The following is an 18,460-nucleotide window of genomic DNA, read 5'->3' as shown; positions in this document are numbered from 1 at the left end:
CTGGTGTCATGGATTATTGATTACCTGACTGGCAGACCACAGTACGTGTGCTAGCAACACTGTGTGTCAGACAGAGTGGTCAGCAGCACTGGGGCTCCACAGGGGACTGTCCTGTCTCCCTTTCTCTTCACCATCTACAACTTGGACTTCAACTACAACGCAGAGTCTTGCCATCTTCAGAAGTTTTCTGATGACTCTGCCATAGTTGGATGCATCAGCAAGGGAGATGAGGCTGAGTACAGGGCTGCGGTGGGAAACTTTGTCACATTGTGCGAGCAGAATCATCTGCAGCTTAATGTGAAAAAGACTAAGGAGCTGGTTGTGGACCTGAGGAGCGCTAAGGCACTGGTGACCCCTGTTTCCATCCAAGGGGTCAGTGTGGACATGGTGGAGGATTACAAATACCTGGGGATATGAATGGACAATAAACTGGACTGGTCAAAGAACACTGAGGCTGTCTACAAGAAGGGTCAGAGCCGTCTCTATTTCCTGAGGAGACTGAGGTCCTTTAACATCTGCCGGATGATGCTGAGGATGTTCTACGAGTCTGTGGTGGCCAGTGCTATCATGTTTGCTGTTGTGTGCTGGGGCAGCAGGCTGAGGGTAGCAGACACCAACAGAATCAACAAACTCATTCGTAAGGCCAGTGATGTTGTTGGGGTGAAACTGGACTCTCTGACGGTGGTGTCTGAAAAGAGGGTGCTGTCCAAGTTGCATACCATCTTGGACAATGACTCCCATCCACTCCATAATGTACTGGTTAGGCACAGGAACATTCAGCCAAAGACTCATTCCACCGAGATGTAACACTGAGCATCATAGGAAGTCATTCCTACCTGTGGCCATCAAACTTCACAACTCCTCCTTCGGAGAGTCAGACACCCTGAGCCAATAGGCTGGTCCTGGTCTTATTTTCACTTGGCATGATTAACTTATTATTATTTAATTATTTATGGTTTTATATTGCTATATTTCTTCACTATTCTTGGTTGGTGCGGCTGTAACGAAACCCAATTTCCCTGGGGATCAATAAAGTATGTCTGTCTGTCTTTAATGCAGACAAGTGTGAGGTATTACACTTTGGAAGGAGAAACCAAGGTAGAATATATAAGGTAAATAGTACAGCATATAAGGTAAATGTTAAGGCACTGAGGATGCAGTAGAACAGAGGGATCTGGAAATACAGATACATAATTCCCTAAAAGTGGTGTCACAGGTAGATAGGGTCGTAGAGAGAGCTTTTGGCAAATTGGCCTTTATTATTCAAAGTATTGAGTATAAGAGTTGGAACGTTATGGTGAGGTTGTATAAGACATTGGTGAGGCTGAATTTGGAATATTTTGTACAATTTTGGTCACCGAATTACAGGAAGGACATTAATAAGGTTGAAAGAGTGCAGAGAAGGTTTACAAGGATGTTGCCGGGACTTGAGAAACTGAGTTACAGAGAATAGTTGAATAGGTTAGGAATTTATTCCCTGGAGCATAGCAGAATGAGGGGAGATTTGATAGAGGTGTATAAAATTATGACAGGGATAGTTAGGGTGAATGCAAGCAGGCTTTTTCCACGGAGGCTAGGGGAGAAAAAAACCAGAGGAGATGGGTTAAGGGTGAAGGGGGAAAAGTTTAAAAGGAACAATGGGGGGGGGGGTTCTTCACACAGAGAGTAGTGGGAGTGTGGAATGAGCTGCCAGTTGAAGTGGTGAATTCAGACTCACTTTTAACATTTAAGAAAAACCTGGACAGATACATGGATGAGAGGTGTGTGGAGGGATATGGGTCAGGTGCAGGTCAGTGGGACTAGGCAGAAAAATGGTTTGGCACAGCCAAGAAGGGCCAAAAGGCCCGTTTCTGTGCTGTAATGTTCTATGGTTCTATATGTGACAATAAGCCTGGTTCTGATTCAGATTGCAAAATACTTAAATTACTGTTATGAATCCCGTAACTGGAGAACTTACCAGCAAAGATAGAGAGGTCTGTTGAAGTCTGATGTTACTATTTTCAAACGTTTTATTCGTAAAGGGACACAAAAGTAGGGTTAATACATACATTCAGATAGTGCACATTGTCAACACTCAATCTAAAGCGCGGGTATATTAATAATCATCATTAAGAAGTGAGCTCTTCTGATGTCTAGGGGTTAATAGATTGTCCGTTGGAAATATAAAAGTCACTCAGAAGGCTGCAGGCTTCAGCCCTTTGAAAATCGCTGGGTTTCACATGAGGCGACCGAGAGAGAGAGAGATTGGGGGAGAAGAGAAAGAACTTGCCGAGTCTTGATGAATCTTCCATGAAATCGGGGGAGCGTTGGTTCCCTCTCCCCGATGTTAGTTAAAAGCGGTTTTCTGTGATTCCAGCCACAAATTCCAATCCCGGAATCTAACGCACGTGGCTTCCTTCAGAATGGCTTCCCGCTGCTGCGGGATCACTCTCTCGTGTCTTCTGGGTGCGTCTGAGGGGCTGTCCCCCTGAGACTCTCCTTTATACTTCCTCACGGGGTCGCAGGTGTCAATCAGGTTGGGATAATGCAATCTCTCTCTCAACCAGCCCACCTTGCCCGAGGGCTTTTCACGTGGTCTCCATGAGACAATAGTCGCTGGCATCTTATTCTGTATCCCGGGTGGGACGTGCAATTTTGCAAGTTTCTCTCTCTCTCACTTCCTGGGTCTACTGACCCCCCCCCCCCTCAACGGGTGCTCTTGCGATTCTCACAAAGGAGGGGGCTGGGATCATAACATTACAAAGGGCATTGTTAGAGTCATTGGTCCATCTTTTCCTATGGTATAACATGTTCTATAGACAGCAACATAATCCTAAGGCAAGGGGGGGTGGAGTTTTAAAGGAAATTTAGAAAGCCAGTAGTATTTTACACGGAGTAGTAGGTATCTGGAAGTGGATGTGTTAGCAACATTTATATTAGAGACATTTAGACAGAAGCATGGGCAGGCAGGTCAGTTTAGACCATAAGTCTATAAAATATAGGAGCAGAATTAAGCCATTTGGCCCATTGACTATTCATCATGGCTGATCCAATTTTCTGCCTTCTCCCCAAATCCCTTCATGCCCTGACCAATCAAGAATCTATCAACCTTTGTCTTAAATGTACATGAAGAATAAGTCTCCACAGCTGCCTGTGGCAAAGAATTCCACAGATTCACTACTCTGGCTAAAGATTAGTTTAAGGAAGCGTCATTCATCATTTGTGGGCTGAAGAGCCTGTGCCCCTGCTGTACTGTTTTATGTTCTAAAACTACCAGAATGCTGTAAAACCCATTTTGCTCACTAACGTTCTTAAGGAGGAAACTTGCTTTCCTTAGTTGTTTCTATTTCCTCTCTTTCCCAGTTTTGATGAAGGGTATTCAACCTGAAATGTTGACTGTTTGTCTCTTTTCTTTGATGCTGCCCGTTTCCCTGAGCATTTCTGGCATTTTCTGTTTGTATTCTTATGTAAATACAAGTCTGTTTGCCTTTCTTTCAGATGTGTAGATGTTGACAAATTGACTGTAGGAACTGACACGGCCTATGTCCACAGAAGACTGGATAAATCTGTAACCGATGCTTTTTCTCTTTGTTTTGACCCTCTGTCCACACTGAAACGTTTTCCTCCCCCAAAAACAGAAATTTTCTAAAACACCCTCCAGAGTGTGTAAATTTGAAAATGCTGTTTGGGCAAGAGTCGTGTGGACGGGGTAATCGGGGATTTCTAGGAACGTTGTCATGACATGCCGGAACAGATGGCGGCATTTTATTGTTTCTTGAACGCAACCACCACACAACCTAACAATTTCAAAATAGATGGCAATGAGACTGAAACCAGAAGAGTTTAGAAATGTACTCACCAAATACTTTGACCTATAACTTACTGAATAAATAAGTATACTCACTTTGCCCTAGTTTTCTGTCCTTGCTTGTATGAAGGTGGTTTACCTGTTTATGCAAGTATTTCTCTGACAATAGATGTGAAACAGCCTTCTGTAACATTGTACTAATGCAGACATGTTTTATACATTTAACAATGTGCTTTATTAATGTAATGGAGTTGGTCAGTTTTACATTGTTAGTTGTCATTGTCCGTTGGTTGCCTCCACATGCTCCAGTATTTGTTTTTTTCAGTTTTAAGTCCTCCTGCGCGAGAGCCAACAGTTGTCCGTCGTTTGGCAATTTCGTTTTAAGTTTTTCTCGTCTGTATCTGCACAAATGCGCACTTTCACTACGAAATTCCACACCAAACATGTCGCCTGTTTTCTGTAGATGTGTCCTGCACATGCCCAGTAGGAGGAGATTCGCCTAAATACCATTTTATTGTGGATGGAGGTATTTTCAAAAACGCTTGGTGTGGACACATATCGTTTTTAAGCAAAATCGGCGTTTTCAAAATTATCTGATCTAGTGTGGACGTAGCCTAACTGGTGTTTCAGCAGTTTCATGAATAACCTCATTCTATCATTAGTTCAGATGTTGACTATCAACTAGAAAGGCTCAAACTCTGTCATTTGGATTTTGAGCAGATGTTAGAACTCCTGTACTCCATTTGCAAAGCTCAGTTGCTAAGAATGGCTGGCCTAGAATATTTCAGTAAAGTTGCAACTTCTAACTATTTGCAACTGCTCAAACAATGAGCCAATTCATTGCTGTCAGCAGTATTCAGTTATGGGCTGACGAAAGGTAAATAACATTACAATACACAATTAGCAGGCAATGATCATCTCCAACAAGAACTAGTCCGACCAACTGCCCTTAGCATTATCTATTGCCCCATCGATGCCATAGGGTTCACTATTGACAAAGAACTTGCCACATATGTATTTTGGTTACAAAAGCAAGTTGCAGGCTGTCAGACCTCCTAACTTCTGACATGCCTTTCTACCAGGGCAAGGTTTAACTTTGAAGTATGTGTAACGTTCTCCTTCGCGTGTAACGAAACGCCGAATTAAACGTCGAGATAAACCACAGTCAATAAGAACCAGATCGCAGTAAGATTAACCATTTACTGTTCACTCTTCACATTAACATATGGTGAAAACTGTTGATAAAACAATACAAGATTGATACAGTATTTGTTCCTTCCTTAATATCACATTTCAATTGTAAATACTTGTAAAGGTGACTATAACTACATTACACTAAGGTGCAGTATACAGGCAGAGTTTACCTGCTCCATTGACTACTTTAAATACACTTCCATGCAAACTATCCGCAACTCTTTAACTAATGAAAGCGTAAACATTATCGACCGTCGTTACTTCTAACAGGATCGGCATTAACATCTTAGTTCAATATATCGATTATCTATTAACTTACAGCGTTGCTCTCACTGTGATTTCTAGTGCCTGCAAAACAACTTCTGCTCAGGTGTGCCTCGTGGTAAGCCCCCACCCCCGCGCTAATTTCAAACCGGTACTTTCCCACAAGACGCGGCGAAACCGGATGTGACGTCATCGCATGCCGATATATTTTACATACAATGAATATACTTTAAACACTTCTAATTCTAACTAGAAAATACTATCGAATGAATTACTAAGCAAAAATATTATAAACTAAATAACTGTCGTAAAGACAGCACAGTATGATAAGATGCTATCCACTTGTTTGGGTGAGTTGTGCTTTAATAAAACTCCAAAATCTCAACAGCAAAGCTATACATTTGATTAATGTTTAATTCACCACTGAAGCTTTCACTCCCTCCTTCTGATGTTGCTAATTATGAACATTCATAAAATTCACTGTGTTACTCGTTTGGGCGGCTGCCCTACCCAATAAGCACTGCTGTCAAAGAAGACAGGCAGCAGGTGCACACCACCACTAGTCTGTTGCTCTCATTATAAATGGGTCTAAATCCCGGAAATCCCCAGCCAACAACACTGACACTGATAAATACATTACAACAATTTTGTGAGCTAATTCCCTATTGTCATGTCAACCACATAATAAGATGGGAAGTAATTTTTTGTGTTGCCAGGAACATTCATGTTGCAACATGAATAAAAAGAAAGGAAAAGGTTAATTGAAAGAAACTACTTACTGGAAGAAAGGCCTTCATCTTTTTATTACCTTCTGTTATGGTTTTTATTTTTAATGAGAACAGTTAAAATGAACTAGTTATATCTAACAAGCCAGGGATGCCCGCCATTACCTATTTTGAAATATAGCTAATTTAAGATGAAAATGCTTTGGATACGATGGTTTGACTCTGTTTAGAAATTATTTTTTGTTTCACTTGCTTACCATGAAAATATTTGAACTGTTTCTTAAGGGAATGCCAGCAGATTGTGCAGATGACACAGGATCGAGTCAAAACTGATGTCTATTGCCAGTTTGAAGGTGGAGTCAAATTAGGAATTGGAGCCTTTAACCTGGTATGACACACTCAAGCTTCCATCACGATAAACATCAGAAGTACTTTTGTTGCTTAAGTTAACTAGCCTTTTAAACTAAAATGTTTTATTTACATCACAACAGATGCTATCTTTGCTACCTTTAAGAATTCTTCGACTACTTGAATTTATCGGATTTTCGGGTAATCAGGTATGTGTAAATAATTGTACTTGTTGAAATTGTAAATTGTTTGGCATTAACTTATTATCACAGAAAGGTACAGCAGAGAAACATGTCCTACAGCTCAGGAAGTCCATGCTGACTGTCAGTCACCCATCCACAGAATCATAAACTCCCTGAAGATTTTACCACTCATCTACACACTGGGGGCAATTACAATTAACCAACCAATTGACACATCCTTAAATTGGGGGAAAAAGCTAAGATACCTGGAGGAAATGAACATGGTCATAGGGAAAACTTGACAGGATTGAGCCTGTCTCTGGCATTATGAAGTAGTATCTACCTGTGTATCTAAATCCACAGTTTGAGCACTCAGCTTCTCAGTAGCATTAGAATACCATCTACTGGCAAATTACAGTTGTGCTCAAACTTAAACAGTTATTCAATCTTGTTATCAACCTTTGGCAATCTTCTGTGCAATCCACAATTCTAGCAACCTTTGCATGGTTTGCAAATATACTCCGGGATCCTACCACATTTTCATCCAAATAATTTATAGGTCCTAGTACAGTTCCCTCCATAACACCATTAGTCACAGGCCTCCATCAGAATAAGACCTATCCACCACTACCCTCTGTCTTCTATGGACAAGCTAATATTGGATCCAATCAGCTAAGTCACCATCCCAATTTTCTGGCCTACCATGCGGGACCTTGTTGAATGCTTTACTAAAATCTATGTAGAAAGCATCCACTGTTCTACTTCATCAATCAACTTTATCAGCTCCACGAAAAATGCAGATCAATCAGACGTGATGTGCCCTGCACAAAGCCACTAATCAGACCAGATCTCTCCGAATGTTCACATATCCTGTCCATTAGTTTCCCTATTACCAAGACATAAGAGTCAACAGACTATAATTTCCAAGATTATCCTTAATTCCCTTCTTGATCAAAGGAACAACATTAGCAACCTTCCATCCTTCAGTAACTCACCTATGACTAGTGAAGATACAAATACACTTTTCAAACAGTACTCTACTCATATTTGCTCCATCACTGGCACTGCTTCTGGGATGCAACAGACAAAATCCAACGCAGCCCATGAGGATAGATCCATCCCAATTCAATGTGAGGGTATCGGCAATGGAAAGTCAGCTGCATGAAATAAAGTTTTAATGTGCTACATAATTGAACAGTATCTAAAATTTACCTGCAGCATGTGGCTGAACACCAGGAATGTGTGTACAAGAAGTGTCAACCAGGGTTCAATGTATGGTTGCTGTCACGTGTGGAATATATCTGTGTGCTTGAATTATTTATTTGTACAGGCCATGAGGACTGAAGATTAAACCAATATTAGTGACAGGTCCATTCCTATTGGCCAATCTTGCAAGAGTACAAGGCAACAACTTTAAGATGGATGCTTCGTTATTACTAATATCCTCATTAATTCTACCTGGGTCACACCATATTAGTCTCTTCCCTGAGCTCCCTCGTTCTTTTAACCAGTCTATGTTTCACTCTACTCATTCCTTAAGTTTCTTCTCAGGCCTGCATCCAATATTCTTTCCTCTTCCTTTCTGATGATAATCTCATCATTCCATCCACACCCCAAAACTCTTCCACTATTACTGTCTCATTGACCATCAGTCCTCTTTCCCCCTCACATTTCTCACCTCGGCTTTTTGCCCCACAATGTTCTCTTCATGATCTTCACCCCGTATATTAATGGGATATCTTGCAATAAAGCCCTTTCAGCCTGCTTGAAATGTGCACGTCACATACACAAAAGATACTGGAGGGTCAGGACCTTGCATGAGGGGCCTGTCTGAGCATTATAAACGTCTGAGTATTTTATTAGGCCAACAGAATGTATAACTGCAGAGAAAATACTTTCAGTATTGCATTTTTCTAAATCGGCAGTTATGCTTAACGTGGATTTGGAAATAATTAGGAAGTTTCAAAATAATTTCCCAAGCAGGATGCAGTGGCTTTTAAAACGGGAAGATGGGAGATTATGTCCATGCAGGTTTATGGTGAATCATTCAGGAATGTGTTTTGCTGTGTATTCTCAGGCAGATTTTGCCAAGACATCAGAGAGTTTCTGCACTCCTATTTGATGTTAAGTGTTTGTGGACAAAATTTTAAGAGTGATTTTTAAAAAAAAAATCTAAGGAGTTGACAAAAGCAGATAAACTGTTTTAGGAAATAATGGGAGGAGTAAATGTTGAAAATCTAGACTAGAAGTAAAGAAAAGCTTAGGAAAGGTTCAAAAAACTAGGTAATGATAGAGATCTTGAAGAGTATAAGGCTACCAGGAAGAAGCTTAAGATTGAAATTAGGAGAGTCAGAAGGGGCCATGAGAAGGCCTTGGTGAGCAGGATTAAGGAAAACCCCAAGGCATTCTACAAGTATGTGAAGAGCAAGAGGATAAGACGTGAGAGATTAGGACCTATCAAGTGTGACAGTGGAAAAGTGTGTATGGAACTGGAGGAGACAGCAGAGGCACTTAATGAATACTTTACTTCAGTATTCACTTGGCGATTGTCGAGATGACTTACAGCGGATTGAAAAGCTTGAGCATATAGACATTAAGAAAGAGGATGTGCTAGAGCATCTTGAAAGCATCAAGTTGGATAAGTCACCAGGACCGGACAAGATGTACCCCAGGCTACTGTGGGAGGTGAGGGAGGAGATTCATGAGCCTCTGGCAATGATCTTTGCATCATCAATGGGGATGGGAAAGATTCTGGAGGATTGGAGGGTTGCAGATGTTGTTCCCTTATTCAAGAAAGGGAATTATAGACCAGTGAATTTTACTTCAATTGTTGGTAAGTTGATGGAGAAGATCCTGAGAGGCAGGATTTTTGAACAATTGGAGAGGCATAATATGATTATGAATAGTCAGTATGGTTTTGTGAAAGTCAGATCATGCCTTATTGTATTTTTTGAGGATGTGAATAAACACATTGATGAAGGAAGAGCAGTAGATATATGGATTTCAGCAAGGCATTTGATAAGGTACCCCATGCAAGGTTTATTGAGAAAGCTAGGAGGTATGGGATCTAAGGGGACTTTGCTTTGTGGATCCAGAATTGGCTTGCCCGCAGAAGGCAAAGTTTGTTTGTAGATAGGTCATATTCTGCATGGAGGTCAGTGACAAGTGGTGTGCCTCAAGGATCTGTTCTGGGATCCCTTCTCTTCATGATTTTTATAAATAACCTGGATGAGGAAGTGGAGGGGTGGGTTAGTAAATTTGCTAATGATACAAAGGTTGGGGGTGTTGTGGATAGTGTGGAGGGCAGTCAGAGGTTACAGCAGGACATCGACAGGATGGAAAACTGGGCTGAGAAGTGGCAGATGGAGTTCAACCTAGATAAGTGTGAGGTAGTTCATTTTGGTAGGTCAAGAATGTTGGCAAAATGTAGTATTAATAGTAAGCCTCTTGGCAATGTGGAAGATCAGAGGGATCTCGGGGTCCAAGTCCATAGGACACTCAAAGCTGCTGCGCAGGTTGACTCTGTGGTTAAGAAGGCATATGGTGCATTGGCCTTCTTCAATGGTGGGATTGAGTTAAAGAGCCAAGAGATAATGCTGAAGCTATATAGGACCCTGGTCAGACCTCACTTGGAGTACTGTGCTCAGTTCTGGTCGCCTCACTACAGGAAGAATGTGGAAACTATAGAAATGGTGCAGAGGAGATTTACAAGGATGTTGCCTGGATTGGGGAGCATGCCTTTTGAGAATAGGTTGAATGAACTTGGCCTTTTCTTCTTGGAGTGGCGGAGAATGAGAAGTGACCTGATAGAGGTGTATAAGATGATGAGAGGCATTGATCATGTGGATAGTCAGAGGCATTTTCCTAGGGCTGAAATGGCTAGCATGAGAGGGCACAGTTTTAAGGTGCTTGGAATTAGGTACAGAGATGTCAGGGTAAGTTTTTTTTTACACAGAGAGTGGTGAGTGTGTGGAATGGGCTGCCAGCAACAGTGGTGGAGGCGGATACAGTAGGGTCTTTTAAGAGACTCCTGGATCTTAATAAAATAGTGGGCTATGGGTAACGCTAGGTAATTTCTAAGGTAAGTACAGGTTCGGCACAGCATTGTGGACCTAAGGGCCCGTACAGTGCTGTAGGCATTCTGTGTTTCTATGTAAATCAGATACATTACATCCACAAAGGAGGTAAAAGGAACTTGTATATTCCTGGCGTTATCGCTCTTTCTCCCACCCTGCCGTGAAGGCTGTTGCTGATGTAATTAAGTGTGGGTTTTTGTTACGCAAAGGAGTTAAGAGATACAGATCAAAGGATATAAGACCATAAGATATAGGAGCAGAAGTAGGTCATTCGGCCCATTGAGTCTGCTCTGCCATTCAGTCATGGGTTGATCCAATTTTTCCAATCATCCCCACTCCCTTGCATTCTCCCCATACTTTTGTTGCCCTGGCTAATCAAGAACCTATCTATCTCTGCCTGAAATGCATCCAATGACTTGGCCTCCACAGCCGCCCATGGCAACAAATTCCACAGATTTACCACCCTCTAACTAAAATAATTTCTCCACATCTCTGTTCTAAATGGATGTCCTTCATTCCTGAAGTCATGCCCTCTTGTTCTAGAATCCCCTACCATGGGAAATAACTTTGCCATATCTAATCTGTTCAAGCCTTTTAACATTCTGAATGTTTCTATGAGAATCCCCCCTTATTTTCTTGAACTCCAGGGAGTACAGCCCAAGAACTGCCAGACGTTCCTCATACCGTAACCCTTTCATTCCTGGAATCATTCTTGTGAATCTTCTCTAAACCCTCTCCAATGTCAAAATATCCCTTCTAAAATAAAGAACCCAAAACTTCAAACAATATTCCAAGTGTGGTCTCAAGAGTGCCTTAAAGAGCCTCAACATCACATCCCGGCTCTTATATTCTATACCTCTAGAAATGAATGCCAACATTGCATTTGCCTTCTTCAACACTGACTCAACTTGGAGGTTAACCTTTAGGGTATCTTGCACAAGGACTCCCAAGTCCCTTTGCATCTCTGCATTTTGAATTCTCTCTCCATCTAAATACAGTAATAGTCTGCCCATTCATTTCTTCCAGCAAAGTGCATGACCATGCACTTATCAACACTGAATTTCATTTGCCACTTCTTTGCCCTTTCCCATAGAGGGCAACAAGTTTGAAGGCTGAAGAGCACACCACTCTTGAAAATCCCTTGCCCTAAATCTGAAATAAAAGCAAAATCATGTAATCAATATGCATGTGGAGTGTGAAGCACAATAATTACCCATAGCTCTTCATTATTTATCTTGTATCCTTTTTTGGTAATATGATATTCCATTGGGAATTGGGAATAGAATATGTTCTTCTAAACCTCTGCTATGCCACTGTTTGCTACAGGAGCTGGGATTATTGATGCTGCGAGAAGGTGCTGCTACTCATAGTCTGAGAGCAATACTGTGTGCTTTGACTCTTTTGATGTACCAAACTTACATCACTGTAGTCCTCGGTAAGATGTATCCTTTTATTTCTTCTAATCTTTGCGTGGACAGTGGAATAACAGCGTGTTAGGAGACATTATGATTCAGTTTTACAAAATGGATTCGAGATAATCATAGTGCTAGGAAAACACTGAAGATACTAATTTTCTTTCAGTATGTTTTTATATGAACACGTACAACCAAGCTGGATTAACTCAGCAGGTTGGGCAGCATCCGTTGAAACAACCAATCAACGTCTCTTTCAATGGATGCTGCCTGACCTGCTGAATTCATCCAGTTTGTTTGTATGTGTTGATTTGACCACAGCATCTGCAGTGTACCTTGTGTTTAAATATGACCATTTTTACAGCTGAAGTGGTTATATCAACAATACTGAACTCTTTGGGATCTTGTATTGTGTAACTGATTGCTGCATTCATCCTTCGGCAAGATTCCGCATGATAGGATTGAGGAACATGGGATCTGAATTGGATGAATTAGATTGGTAATAGAAGACATAGGGTAATGGTGGATGGGTGTGCTTCTGACTGGAAACCTTTAACCAATGGAATATTAGTACTGAGAACTTTGTTGTTGTAATATATGTATCGATTACTTGGATGAGAATGTAGGGGTACAGTTATTAACTTTGCAGATGACACAAACATTGGTGAAGTTGGAGTTGCTGATATACATCCTGTGGCATCTTGTTTAAAGATACAGCAGGAAAGTTGGGAAAAGCAGTAGCAAATGAGATTTAATCTAGACAAGTATGAGGCAATGCATCTTGGGTGGACAAATTCTCATAGGAGATAGAGAGTGAATAGAAGGGATCTTCGGAGCAGAGAGAATCCTTGAGGTGCAAAACCTAGCTCACTGAAAATGAAGACAGGTGGGTTAGAGAGAGCAGAAAGCATTTGGTTTGCATGCCTTTGTAGATCAAGGCAATTATGTTTACAAACTTCTGACAGGGATAAAGAGCGAGAATCTTCTTGCCAGGGCAGAGAAATCAGAATGAAAGGACACAGTTACAAGCTGAGAGGAGAATGAAGTGGTAGATTTTTCACACAGATGGTATTGAATATTTGGAATGAGTTACCACAAGAGCTGATGAAGTCAGATGCTACTGAGCATTCAAAAGACACTTGGTCGGGAAAGAAACAGTGACAGACAGGTCTAACATGGGCATATGGGATTAGCATAGATAAGCATGGACGAGGTGGGCCGTGAAGTTTCTGTGACGCACATCTCTATGATTATACTTTACAACAATGACTGTACTTTGTTTAATTGTCCATCTCAAGGTCTCGAAAAATAATTCATACATGAGAATTGTTCTATTTCTCTTGAGGGGCATTTAGTGGAAGTAATCTATTATTTTGGTGTCCATTCCTTCCAGTTGTATCTTGTCAAAATAACTGTTCTGAACTATGAATCTTCTTAACAGGTGGAGGTGAAGGCAACCTCAAAGAAGCCGAGACACTCCTTGAACCCTACCTCAAGAAGTATCCCAATGTAAGTATTTAACAAGACACAATCTCCTGACTTGAATTGAGGTTTTGGATGCAATCATCCAGATTAGACCTCACTGTTGAGTAGTGGGATCAAAATACATTTGCATACTAACTCAGGGAAACTCATAGTGAATAGGTTTTAGAAATACATAAATAACTTACTATAATTAATATTTTAAAATAATCAAAAATATTTGTTATTCTTTGGTGCAAGTTTTATTGGTAATTATTATCCAGATTTCAGGACAGAGGTCAGTGATAATAAACCTGATTCTGTTTCTAAGATAGTTGGCGTGGCTTTGTAAAGATAAACCCCGACTGATTTTTTTTTTGCTATGAAGTGTATTAATTAAGTTAATGCTTTACAGAATTTGCTTAGACTTCAAGGCCTTCAACAAGGTCCCACTTGGGAGACCATTGAATGTCAGGATTCAGGGCAAATTAGATCCAAAACTAGCTTTGCAATTTTGTGATTGTAGAGGGCTGTACGTGGCTGCATCCAAGATGACACTGGCGATGTATGGCCTCGTTTTGTGGGCAACTCACAAAATTACTAGTATATACATCTTCTGAATTGCTATCACTGAAACCTGCAATCTGTAATTTCCCATTAAGAAATGTATTTTTGAACTGTCTAAATGAACTAGCGATTTTGCCTTCTTCTGAAGGGCTTGGCAAACTTGATTGTCAGGAATGCAGATACGGTACCTTGAGGCAGGTAAATGTCTACCATCAGCAAAATGAGGGTGCCAGAGTAGACTAAAGTGATGGGGTACATGAGCAAATCTCTCTAGCATACTCCTGGCCAATGTAGAGACACTTGAGAGCGAGATAGACCATAAGATTATGTGGACGCAGTCAGGGGACCCAGATGGTAGTTTCCCTCCCTGGTGCCAGGGTCCAGGATGTTTCTGATCGCATCCAAGATATCCTGAAATGGGAGGGTGAGGAGCCAGAGTTCGTTGTACATATAGGTACCGATGACATAGGTAGGAAAAGGGAAGAGATTCCTGAAAGGAGAATATAGGGAGTTGAGAAGAAGGACCGCAAAGGTAGTAATCTCAGGATTACTACCTGTGCCGCGCGACAGTGAAAGTAGCAATGGAATGAGGTGGAAGATAAATGTGTGGCTGAGGGAATGGAGCAAGGGGCAGGGATTCAAGTTTCTGGATCATTGGGACCTCTTTTGGGGCAGGTGTGACCAGTACAAAAAGGACGGGTTGCACTTGAATCCTAGGGGGAACTAATATCCTGGTGGGGAGCTTTGCTAAGGCTCCTGGGGAGACTTTAAACTAGAATGGTTGGGGGTGGGAATCAAATTAAAGAGATTAAGAGAGACGAGGTTAGTTCATAAATAGAGGAAGCCTGTAGACTGTGTGAGGGAGGATAGGCAGGTGATAGAGAAGGGGAGCGCTCAGACCGAAGATGTAGGGGAGAAGGATGAAAAGGAAGATAGTAAAATTGTTTGCACCATTAGGGATAAACTGAGAGTAAGAGGTGGAGAATTTCTTAAATGCATTTATTTTAATGCTGGGAGCATTGTAAGAAAGGTAGATGAGCTTAGAGCATGGATTGATACCTGGAAATATGAAGTTGTAGCTATTAGTGAAACATGGTTGCAGGAGGGGAGTGATTAGCAACTAAATATTCCTGGATTTCATTGCTTCAGGTGTGATAGAATCAGAGGGGTAAGAAGGGGAGGTGTTGCATTGCTTGTCAGGGAAAATATTACAGCGGTGCTTTGGCAGGATAGATTAGAGGGCTTGTTTAGGGAGGCTATTTGTGTGGAACTGAGGAATGGGAAAGGTGTAGTAACACTTATAGGGGTGCATTATAGACCACCTAATGGGGAGAGAGAATTGGAGAAGCAAATTTGTAAGGAGATAGCAGATATTTGTAGTAAGCACAGGGCTGTGATTGTGGGAGATTTTAACTTTCCACACATAGACTGGGAAGCCCATTCCGTAAAAGGACTGGATGGTTTGGAGTTTGTAAAATGTGTGCAGGATAGTTTTTTTTCCAGCAATACATAGAGGTACCAACTAGAGAAGGGGCAGTGTTAGATCTCCTGTTAGGGAATGAGATAGGTCAGGTGACGGAGGGCTGTGTTGGGGAACACTTTGGGTCCAGTGATCACAATGCCATTAGTTTCAATATAATTATGGAGAAGGATAGGTCTGGACCCAGGATTGAGATTTTTGATTGGAGAAAGGCTAACTTTGAGGAGATGCGAAAGGATTTAGAAGGAGTGGATTGGGACAATTTGTTTTATGGGAAGGATGTAATAGAGAAATGGAGGTCATGTAAATGTGAAATTTTGAGGATACAGAATCTTTATGTGCCTGTTAGGTTGAAAGGTTGAGGGAGCCGTGGTTTTGAAGGGATATTAGAAACTTGGTTCGGAAAAAGAGATCTACAATAAATATAGGCAGCATGGGGTAAATGAGGTGCTCGAGGAATAAAAAGAATGTAAAAAGAATCTTAAGAAAGAAATTAGAAAAGCTAAAAGAAGATTATTATTATTATTATTATACTTTATTGTCATCAAACAATTGATACTAGAGCATACAATCATCACAGTGATAATTGTTTCTGCACTTCGCGCTTCCTGAAGTACAAATCAAAGTAAATATAATAAAAATTTAAATCATAAATCATAATTAGAAAAATAGAAAAGGGAAAGTAAGGTAGTGCGAGTCAGGTCAGATATTTGGAAGGTACGGCCCAGATCCGGGTAAGGATCCGTTCAGCAGTCTTACCACAGTTGGAAAGAAGCGGTTCCCAAATCTGGCCGTACGAGTCTTCATGCTCCTGAACCTTCTCCCGGAGGGAAGTGGGACAAAAAGTGAGTTGGCTGGGTGGGTCTTGTCCTTGACTATTCTTGCAGCACTGCTCCGACAGCGTAGGATGTAAAGTGAGTCCAAGGATGGAAGATTGGTTTGTGTGATGTGTTGGACTATGTTCACGATCTTCTGCAGCTTCTTCCGGTCTTGGACAGGACAACTTCCATACCAGGTTCCATACGAGGTTGCTTTGGCAAGTAAGGTGAAAATAAGGAAGTATTTTCTCCTCCCCGTACTCCGTCCTCGTGATACTTACTCAGTAGTTGTTTGATGATGCCATTCATTCTTTCAGCTTGTCCTGATGACTCTGGATGGTGTGGGCAATGAAAATGTTCATCAGCTAACATAATTCTTGACAAACATTTGCAGTGAAATGTGTTCCTTAGTCAGGGTCAACGTGGCATGGCAACTTCCATCTGGGAATGCAGTCCTTGATCCAAATTTATCAGTGTGTTTGTTTATTGATTTATTGAGATACAGTGTGAAACAGACCCTTCAGCCATTTGAGCCATGCTGCCCAGCAAGTCCTGATTTAACCCTAGCCTTATTACAGGACAATTTACGATGACCAATTAACCCACACACCAGTATGTCTTTGGGCTGTGAGAGGAAACTGGAGCAGCCAGAGAAAACCCACGAGGTCACAGGGAGAGTATACAAGCTCTTTACAGGCAGTGGTGGGAATTGAACCCAGGTCACTGGTATTATAACGCATTGTGCTAACCACCAGGCAACCATTCCATCCCATGGTTTGGCTGTGTGTGTGTAGCTTCCACCCATTTTGAAAATTTGTCCACTATATCTGCTATCACCAGGACATCTGAATATCTTTGCACTTTGGTAAAGTAATATAGATCACAGGTAGATGTAAAAACGGACCAGCTGGGGCAGGGCACTTAGTTGTGGTGGTTTTTCTGCTGATCCAGAGTCCGTTTACTGGCATATCATCCATCTCTCAACTATTTGTTGGAACATTGGATTCCACCACCATTGGGAGAATCTGTGAATCCTCTTTCACACTCCAGCGTGTCCTAGGAAGTGTATTTTCTCTGCTAGATAAGTAAGAAGTTCATTTGGGGCTACCAGTCTTTGACTGGTGCCAACGTTTTCCATCCAGGACCACTTCTCTTAGTCTGACCATTAATTTGGCATTACTCAAGTATCTTCACTGTTCATTTGTATTCCCATGGTTTCAGATATTGGGTTTTCTTCTATTTTCAGCGAGCTCTGTGAGGGTCATGTTTTTTGACTTCTCCAGTGTGTTCAACATCATCCGCCCTGCTCTGCTGGGTGAGAAGCTGACAGTGATGCAGGTAGATGATTCCCTGGTGTCATGGATTATTGATTACCTGACTGGCAGACCACAGTACGTGTGCTTTCGACACTGTGTGTCAGACAGAGTGGTCAGCAGCACTGGGGCTCCACAGGGGACAGTCCTGTCTCCCTTTCTCTTCACCATCTACACCTCGGATTACAGCTACAACATAGAGTCTTGCCATCTTCAGAAGTTTTCTGATGACTCTGCCATAGTTGGATGCATCAGCTAGGGAGATAAGGCTGAGTACAGGGCGACGGTGGGAAACTTTGTCACATGGTGTGAGCAGAATCATCTGCAGCTTAAAAAGACTAAGTCGCTGGTGGTGGACCTGAGGAGGGCTAAGGCACCGGACACCCCTGTTTCCATCCAAGGGGTCAGTGTGGACATGGCGGAGGATTACAAATACCTGGGGATACGAATGGACAGAGTCATCTCTATTTCCTGAGGAGACTGAGGTCCTTTAACATCTGCTGGACGATGCTGAGGATGTTCTGTGAGGCTGTGGTGGCCAGTGCTATCATGTTTGCTGTTGTGTGCTGGGGCAGCAGGCTGAGGGTAGCAGACACCAACAGAATCAACAAACTCATTCGTAAGGCCAGTGATGTTGTTGGGGTGAAACTGGACTCTCTGACGGTGGTGTCTGAAAAGAGGATGCTGTCCAAGTTGCCATCTTGAACAATGTATCCCATTCACTCCATAATGTACTGGTTAGGCACAGGAGTACATTTAGCCAGAGACTCATTCCACTGAGATGCAACTCTGAGCATCACAGAAGTCATTCCTGCCTGTGGCCATCAAACTTA

General features: G+C 41.8%; 1 protein-coding gene across 4 annotated transcripts in view; it reads left to right on the top strand.

The window, feature by feature from the left end:
• Positions 1-18,460, top strand: part of LOC132394244 (tetratricopeptide repeat protein 39B) — a 411,030-nt gene that overhangs the window by 183,355 nt on the left and 209,215 nt on the right. For all 4 annotated transcript variants that reach the window (XM_059970126.1, XM_059970127.1, XM_059970128.1 and 1 more), the window contains 4 exons: positions 6,256-6,358; positions 6,462-6,527; positions 11,903-12,011; positions 13,430-13,497. In XM_059970126.1, the coding sequence (XP_059826109.1) occupies positions 6,256-6,358; positions 6,462-6,527; positions 11,903-12,011; positions 13,430-13,497 (346 nt within the window). The remainder of the gene's footprint in view (positions 1-6,255; positions 6,359-6,461; positions 6,528-11,902; positions 12,012-13,429; positions 13,498-18,460) is intronic.

The sequence above is a fragment of the Hypanus sabinus genome, chromosome 5 (genome assembly GCF_030144855.1).
Source record: "Hypanus sabinus isolate sHypSab1 chromosome 5, sHypSab1.hap1, whole genome shotgun sequence".
NCBI classification, from domain to species: domain Eukaryota; kingdom Metazoa; phylum Chordata; class Chondrichthyes; order Myliobatiformes; family Dasyatidae; genus Hypanus; species Hypanus sabinus.
The sequence above is the reverse complement of the archived record's forward strand: the minus strand, read 5'-3'. Positions and strand labels throughout refer to the sequence as shown.